The 9,025-nt window shown below is 42.2% G+C and overlaps 1 protein-coding gene across 4 annotated transcripts in view; it reads right to left on the reverse strand.

Moving 5' to 3' along the window:
• Window positions 1-9,025, reverse strand: part of SCUBE1 (signal peptide, CUB domain and EGF like domain containing 1) — a 216,950-nt gene that overhangs the window by 21,335 nt on the left and 186,590 nt on the right. For 2 of the 4 annotated variants that reach the window (XM_085324449.1, XM_085324447.1), the window contains 4 exons: window positions 5,725-5,844; window positions 4,679-4,771; window positions 2,995-3,111; window positions 646-804 (listed from right to left, as the gene is read on the reverse strand). In XM_085324449.1, the coding sequence (XP_085180575.1) occupies window positions 646-804; window positions 2,995-3,111; window positions 4,679-4,771; window positions 5,725-5,844 (489 nt within the window). The remainder of the gene's footprint in view (window positions 1-645; window positions 805-2,994; window positions 3,112-4,678; window positions 4,772-5,724; window positions 5,845-9,025) is intronic. The other 2 variants (XM_085324448.1, XM_085324446.1) reach the window with 1 other exon arrangement.

The raw sequence follows: 9,025 nt of genomic DNA on the forward strand, positions 1-9,025 counted from the left end.
CCTGTTGCAAAATATTTAAGTGATGCAAAGAAAGCTGCTTTCTGGCATGATTGCTGTTTGAACCACTTGGCTGGTGAGCTATGTCTCATGGGCTAAGAAAACTGCTGTTGAGGACTGGGATGTTTACAGTATTGAGCCCACATTTTTTTTGGCTGGATTTTATAGCATAATATTCTTATATCTCATGAATAACTTGAAGCAAATCTATTTCTTTCTGAAGTTTGTTACCAAAATATGAGTATACCAAATGTGTAATAAAAATGTTTTATTTTCAGATTGAAGTTGCAGAAACTTAAATTTTGAAGGATATTTTCAYGGCTGGTGCTACAAAACCTCTACCTAATTCTTACAATCTCTGTGTATCAATTAATGCTTCTGTTGTTTGAAGAAATCAGACTAAATTAAGCTACTAGATTTAACTCCAGACTTTGAGGARATTTTGCTGCAGGTCTAATCTTTGTTCTTTTGGCTTAATTTCACACTTGACTCCTTTCAATTAACTTTGAATGTGGAAAGGCTGTTGAGTAACGATTGTGCTAAAAGGTTTGCACAGCAGCTTGATGAAACAGCACCAGAGAGAATCTAACACATTGAGGACCTGAATTACAATTTCTCTCCACAGACCATGGGAGATCTTTCACCAACCTGAGACTTCTTCTGCCTTCATCTCCACTTCAAACTCTGCAGTGATATGGGACACTTCTTTTGATGGTGACTTGCGGCCCCGGCGCTTTTTCTTGGAGGAATCACACTTGAGATTCACAAAGGTCACCTGGCAGTTGTCTGTACAAGGGAATGGACCTCCTTTGCATAAGAGAAGCAACACAGAAAAGAAATCAAGTAGCAAAGTAGCAAGTGGCAGGCTAATGAGTGATAGCTGAGTTATCCTGAATGCAGTGACGGGTTTCATAACATTTCACATGCAGTGTTAGACACCTCCTGCTTGGTGCAATTTTGCATTTGCTCATTTTGCAAGTGAAAGCAAGAGGCATAAATACAAGTGTGGTGATGCTTAGCTGCATAGTCGTACTTCTAATGTTTATAATTTCCTGTCTCTTTTCTGCATAAAGATTGGGAAACTCTTTACAGAGATTAGTTAAGATCAGTGATACAGTCATTTGATGGTTAAATCAAGCAAGAGAGTCAATTTTCATAACTTGATGAGTGACAAGCCTGGGACAAAAGCATAGCAGTACTGGCTCCCAGATGAACTGAAACTATCAGTTGGGGTTTCTTCTCCTTCATCAGTGGCAATCACCAGATATCAAAGTTTAAAAAAAGATTAAAAGCCCTTTAGTGGGAGTTTATGAAAATATATTAGAAGGCTTTAAGGGAAAACACATGCCGGGGAAGTGAGGCTTTAAGGGGAAATACATGCCAGGGGAAGTGAATACAGTCTCTAAATATGAGGAGAAAGGATAAAAACTGTTAGGACACAATCACTTAAGCATCGTCTCCCTATATAGAGACATCTAGATGAAAATCATCCCGTTTATAATACTTGATGGACCTTCCAGACTGGGGGGGAAATCTATAACACCAAAGCCACCAAAAGGATTTCATTCCGAGCTTGTGGCTGTATGATAYAATCTTTTTGTTAAACTCAGAATTTCAGAAGAGGTAACAGAGAGAAAGCAAAGCTAGCAACAGACAAAGGAAATGCAATCAAGAAATACATTCCCCTGGTGATCTTATGTACCAAAAAAGAACTTCTATGACTTTCAAAATGAGCCTGATAATTAAAAGAAGGCAATACATAAGGAGAAGGTAACAGATGCTCTCTTTGTTTTAAGCCAGTATTTGGAAAACTAGAAAGATAAGTGTTTAGACTGCAGGGTAAAAATAAACTTTAAATCTAAATTTAAATATAAAATCTTCAAACTTTCAGCATTTCAATATGCTTGTTTACTCTTTTCTGTTCACAGCTCATATATGGCTCTCCCCACTCAGTAACAAAAGCTGTGATAAGACAGATTCACAATAAAGAATATATCAGTATAGGTTTGCTCTAACCTGCTAAGTTGCTATAAGCAAYATTATGGGCTATTGCAATTAAGCCAGTACCATGTATTAAAATCTAGAATATTCAGAGTTAAGATTAAATTTAATCTTAAAATTAAATTATTTTAAGATTAAGATTAAATTTAAATCAATCCCAAATATTTTAAGATGTGGAAACACATAACAACACACAAACAGGCTTCAGTTGTCCCTGTTATGRTATCAAGGGAGGACAAGAAATAAGCGTCATGAATATTTGTTAACTATATATCATTTTTATAGTCTCTCTTTTTTAACTTTAAAAATGATGTTCAAAAATATTAATAATAAAATACCATATCTATTCATACCAAGTTTGAATAACATTTGATCCCTTTGATCCAGCCTGACAAAGACTTTTTTTAATCTCAGATTTTGCTAATTATGTCTAAACCTTTTTTTTCTAACATTGCAGCTATTCATTCCAACATTATGAAAGATCTAAGGCCATGTAACATCAGATTTTGATTATAACTTTCCTGTATAGGGCCTCTCTTTGCTGCTGCAATGGGATACTAATCCAGCATAAAGCAAATAACAGAAATAATAATAGCTCTTGCTAGTGTATGTTTTCTTTTATAAACCTAATTTGGAATATCTAAACCAAACCAAACTGACTTTATTTYATCTAGCTTTCCCTTGGTCAGTAGCACCCCCCCCCAAGATATTGTTACTATTACCAATGCCAGAAAAAGGATCAGTTTAATTTTGAATTTATGTATTTTCGACAAAGATTTTGCACGGCAATTTGTGACATTTTCAGCGCTGACAGATCCAAACCCAAGCCACTGTTTCGCTTCAGTGTGAAACTTGGCCTGAGCTCAAGTTCAGATCCAAATCTGAAAACCATTTCTAATTTCTTTTGTGTCTGCARTATGAAAACAAATTATGAACACAAGCAAACAAAAAAAACCCCATCAAAATGCTGTTTATGTGTTGGAAGAAACCACATACCTGATACAGCTTGCTTCCCAGAATCTTTCGCTTTTTCTTTGCTGCGAGGCCGCAAATGGCACTTTGCATCTTTAATTTTAAAACGAGCTTTCTGCTTGACTGGAGGGGCTAATGAATCTGTGGATGTCAGGTAAAAAGTTATCACATGTATTACAGATCAAATGAAGTCTGACATTTATTTTTAAAAACAGACCCAGAAGTCTTCTTGCAACATGCAAAAGAGACGGTCCAAGAGGTGTACATCTTGTACACAAGGATCCATTTGYGTAAATCCATTTTCCTCATAACCACTTGCACTTGAACCCATAAAGATCAATGAATTTGCTAACACACTGCACATACTCTTCTCCTCCAGCATTCCCTGCACATCTTTGTGGAATTTGGTCAAAATTGACTTATTATGAACAAAGTTAACTCTTATCAAATTTTGTTGACTTGCCAGCTGTGACTTCCCATGCTTGGCCATGGTTCTGCTCTTACTAATGCAAACCAGGAATAAGATTAATTTAGAGGAACTGCGCTGCTGGCAATTGAAAACTATCCAAGAGAACTGTCTTTATGGCTATGTAATCTGTGTTAGCTAATAGTCTATGGCTTGCAAGCTTTATTCTTCATCTTTAAATCCAACCCAGTTATGTCTTACAACTTTAAAGGCTATTATACAGCTATGTACCACTTAGGAAATGTAGCCGCTGGCTGACTCCTTTCTCACAAAGACGGCGGTGGAAAAGGCTGGGCCCAGCCTTGTCTCCCTGGGGACACGGCAGGCTGCACGCAGAGCCGCAGCGGGCGGCGGGCGCTCGCAGGAGCCCCGCGCCACAGGTCCATCGGCCAGCAAGGGCCGAGCCGAGCCGAGTCTCTGGCGGTAACCAGCCCTGCACCGCGGGCAGCCAGCTCTGTGGCCSCGTAGCGGACTTCACAGCATCGTACCTCCTAATCCTTTCCAAACATGTAAGGAATACGTGGTTAGAGAACYGGCAAATTCAGGCGCAAGAGCCATTCTGGGGAGAGAAGGACTGCAAGCACTTAAAAGTCGCCTGCTGCTTCGCGCTGCTTGATGCAGTTTCAGCTGCCTCTCATTTCGCCAGGCTTTGACCGTTTGAGCTGAACTTTTTTATGCTGGGTATCGGCTTTAGGACAAATTTTGAAGTGCCTCTGCAAAAATAATCCAGTTGTTTCTGACAGCAGAGATGAATGAAACACGATACGGGCTCATAAAAGTCTCGTAGGCCTCTGTCTCGTAGGCCTTTGGCCACGAGTCCCCCGAGCCCCCCACGCTGCTAAGCAGGGACTTGCCAGGCGAGGGCTGGGCCCCACCGCCGCCTTTGCCACTGGGTTGCCGAGGGGCCTGTCTGGCTCCCTCCCAAGCCTGCGAAAAATGGCCCTTTTGATATGCTCCCTGCTGCCTCGCTGGACTAGGGGAAGTGAATTCCTCCGGACGTCTGTCCTTCGTGACCGCAGCGCGGTGCGCCCCCGCTCCTGCGCGCGGCCTGCCAAGCTGGGCGCCGCGCTGCGGGGCAGCCACGCGCGCCCCAGCCCGGCCGGAGACGCTGCGGGAAGGACACCGGGGAAGCGCAGGCGACTTTCAACCCGGCCCGGCGCCGCTTTTGAGCGCTCCGTCTCGCGACGGACCGGCGGCCGGGCCCGGGGGCCGGGCGGCCGCGGCGCGCGGGAGGGCACCTACCTGCGCAGCTGGGCAGCGTGGCGTTGCGCTTCGGCGGAGCTTTGCCCTGGGGGCCGGGGACGCCGCAGCTCAGCGTGTAGCTGTTCTCCGAATCTGAGCGAGGCAGGAGGCAGGGTGAGCGCGGGCGGCCGCGCGCGACCGCTCGCCGCCCCCCAGCGCCAACGCTTATTTGCACCCCGAAACACGCAGCTCGAGCGCTCAGCCTGCACTTTAAGTGGCTGAAGTAGCTCGSTAAAGGCTGCTGCTCCACAGTGTTGGCTACAAATTTTATTTTTCTTCCAGTACTGAAATTTTGCAATTTATAAACAACTGGGTTTGAGGCTAGCTGTAAATAAAATAATTCCATGGTGGCAGGTAGAAAATATTTTACTGCGTTTGTCCAGGACAGAGTCCTTGGGCTTGGGTAATCTCTGTAATTTTAAAAAAATAGGCTATGTACTTCAGTAATAATTTTAGTTTCAGACGCTGATCAAATTTGTTGGCAGAAACAAAAATAACATACTTACAGTCATAACAGAGCTTACATACTGCACAGATAAAACTGTGTATTGCTGCATTAAAAATTAGATAAATGCATGGGTCCAGGAATCTCTGCTAACCTGAAAATAAAGTGTGAACAGCTCTAYAGCATATAATGCCAGGACTAACGTGAAAAGTAGAGAGACCCAAGTTAGTAGGAATTCACCAAAATCAGCTGTTCAGTTTTCCATGTTTTTAGGACAGCAATGTGATGGTAATTTTTTTCGTTCATACCATTCTGGTTAAGATAGTTCTGTCTCAGATTTTTATTAGAATTTCTTGATTACTTTTTCAAGTGTCACCTCAAATTAAATGACTAAGGGCCAAACCTCTCACTGACACTTGGCTCTTCTGTTTATTGACACGCATGTTTGGCCCAGACACTAATTTGAAATGACTTTTTGCCCATTTATAATTGTTGATAACAAAAACTGAATGTAAGAATCATCAATACGTTAGCTGAGAAAAATCAACAAGTCACATTCTGTATCTAGACTTAGGAGGACACATATTTATTCTGTACCCACCTGGAACAAAAAGAGTATTGGATGGGCATGATAGGAAGCAGCTTTCTATGCCTCCTGTCTTACTACACACTAGCTGAGCCTTTGCAGCTGGTTTGGCATTCGGGAGACATTTCACCATCTCTGAGGAGGAAAAAAAAAAGAAAAAAAGAAAAGAAAAAGAAAAATCAAACACTGTTGATGCAGAACCCTGAGCACCCACTTGCTTACAGTGGTGAAAAAAGGTAGAAGGGACAATGAAGCAAAGTAACAGCCCCAGGAATTTCTGAAATAAGTATGTAATAGGGAGAGAATATCTGGATCTTGAGCTTGGACTTGGAATTTAAACTCCTTCATATTTTCTAGGCCCAAAGCCTGGATCAGAGTCCTTTCCTCCCACCCTTCCCCTTGGGACTACTCAAGTGCTGATCTGCATTTTGAAACGCAGGTGTCTTTAAGCACGAGCACAATTCAGCATGCACAACCTGATCGCAGAAGCAACAGCTACGACTAGCGACGAGCCTTCAGCAACATGCACGGGAGTCGCCCTAACAAAGATCCCTYAATTTAAATAGCTGTTAAAACAGTATTTTCATCTTCTCATTTCAACTCTCACCAGCTTTTTAATCTCAGCTCCATGCCCAAGCCCCCAGTCTTTGAATAGGAAACCTCCCAGGCACACAGAGGTAGGTAGGACATGCTGCTCGTGGTGGTGGTGGTGGTGGGGGGGGCTGGTCCCATTTGTCCTTTCTGCCACTACTGACGTGCCCCAGGCAATGCCAGGAAGGGAAACTGCGGTACATGGACGCACTCCAKCCCCCCACCTCATCAAGACCCACTACACCAGGCACATTATAGCCAGYAGGGTGGAAACACCCAGCTTCTCCTCATGGCTTCATGGCAGGAGGAAGTCAGAGTCACCTGCAGGTCTTGCAAACTGCTGTTTATATTTGGGTAAGGGACTGCTCATGTTTTATCCGAACTTACCTAAAGTTGTTATATGAGTTGCTGGACCAGTCCCTGTGCTTCACCGTGAGATGACAGTATGCTGCTAATAATTCTAACCTTGCATTTATTTTATTTTGAAAACTTTGGGGACTCAGATGGTATTTAAATACATCTTTTGCTATACAAACRACTAACCAGGTGCATTCTTGGCTGCAGGTGGTAGGTGCCATCACTATCTGCACTTAGCTCTTCCTTTAACCTCTGCACTGACTGCCAGCTGACTGCAGGCTGGGCACCTCTTCGAGCAGGTATTTCATGTTACATCAGCTGGCTAAACCTCAGCATGAAGTTTGCACACCAGTTCTTGCTTCAGCCTTGTAAAAAGGCCTGTGCAGGTACATATGTCCTCCTTCCTACTAGCCCTTGCTACTTCTTTSAAGTGTGCCTATGAGATGGATTATCTCTCTCTCCGATGAGATGGATTGGCTGACTGGTTTTACTCCTGACTGGCCTTGCTACTGCAAGTGCTGTTTTTCCTACCCCTCAGCCTGGTGCTGAACCACACCAAGGTAGAGGGGAGTTCAGAGCTACAGCATCACTGTGCAGGAGCAAGTAGCCAGGCCAACTTGCATCCACCAGTAGATTGGGAAGAGTCTAGTAAAGCTGGGATGAAACAGGCCACTTTGAATGTGGTAGCTGGAACGAGCCTTGCCCAGCTTGGCCTGAGGATAGAGGAAGGGTCCATCAGCTGCCCTCCAGGCTGCATTCCCCAACACTTACAGTTACTTACAAATATATGTAAGTCCCTTAAACATTCCTGATGCTCATATCTGAAATATGGGAATAATTATATTTCATTTACCTCCCTCCCAAGACCTTTTGTACTACTTGGATGATGTTTATAAAGAAATCATATTCTTTGGACTGAGGAGGCAACAGAAGTGCACAGTGGCATCGCTGAGCAAAAGAGGATTTTGTTACTATAAATGTCTGCAAATCACATGGCATTCAGAATCATTAGGTATCATTCTTCTTCTTTTTATTGTGCTTCTGTAACAGTGTAGAATGCAGTTTCCTCTGAACAATGTTGATAATAAAGGCAGGTGATCAGCAGGGAGATCACACTCATTTTAAGCCTCATTAAATTCATCAAATAAAACTGTATATCAATAGAGAAAGGTGTTTGGTTCTCCATTTTCCAGCTGGGTATTACAAATAATGAAAGGAAATTTATGAGTAGGAAAATATTTTAATAGAGTCTCTTATCATGGGAACAGCATTTTTACTGGATTGAGAGGGCGTATAGCACAGTACTCCTGTGGTCTAAGTATGTACCAGACTTCAGATGATTACGGTCCTTGCTGTTAGTTTACAAACCCTTTTGCAGAGGTCTATCTGGTACATTGGAAGGGAGATATAGTTGATAATTCTTGCTCCTATGTACTTACTTGTTCTCTATATAGCAGCGAAGGCAGTATATACAAAAATAAGTGGGGGAAACGAAGTATTAGTTATGGTCAGGAAGAAAGACAGTGGCAAAGTCTGAAATCTAGCTCTAGTTCTCCCTCAGTTATAAAGTGTTTTCCATAATGCTGTATCCAAGTAAGYGGAATGCCACAACCATCTGATCATGCAAAAAGCCAGTGCTCTCTACTCCAGACTCCAGTGCTTGCCCTCAGTAAGTCAGGAGATTCTCTTAACATGGTTCCCACTTTACTGTTCTGTCTTGCTCCCAATTAAGTATTAGGCATCAGCTCCAAATGTGTCAGTAGTGTCAATGATTAAAAAAAATAAATYTGGTTATGAAAGATTTAAGGTGTGCCATTCCCATTTAAAAATTATGAAAACTGAATTAAAATATCCCATAGAAAATACTTTGAATGGCTGTAGCATGGCCAGGACTGGTCCAGGAAAAAAACCCATCTGCTTAAAGGATACACAAGAGCCATAACTGGAACAGATACTCAGATTTCCCACAGAATACAGTGGCACTAGCAGTAAGTGCCATCATTGTAGTGGTCTCAGGATTTGTGCCTATTGCAATTAATACTTCTGACACAGCTAGCATCAGTACATTATATTCAGCACGATACTTCTGGTGATGCCTCAAAAAAATTAGGCTGTAGTGCTGTGAATGTAGTCATTAACTTTAATACCATCTCTCTTACCTATAGACCATTAAATTGAGTTTGAATATACTAAATGATTCTTGGAGGGAAATAGAGATATATCTGAGGTCACGGTAGATGGATCTCAGTAAGAAGCCAAAAGGGTAATTTCATTTTGTAATAGTTTTTTCAATATGGAAGAGGATTCTGATCCAGAAAATGAAATACACAAAATAATAATGTGAGAAGACTTAGATTTAGATGAACAG

The sequence above is a fragment of the Rhea americana genome, unplaced genomic scaffold (genome assembly GCF_003343005.1).
Source record: "Rhea americana isolate MKP2758 unplaced genomic scaffold, rheAme1 scaffold_91, whole genome shotgun sequence".
In the NCBI taxonomy this organism is placed as follows: Eukaryota; Metazoa; Chordata; class Aves; order Rheiformes; family Rheidae; genus Rhea; species Rhea americana.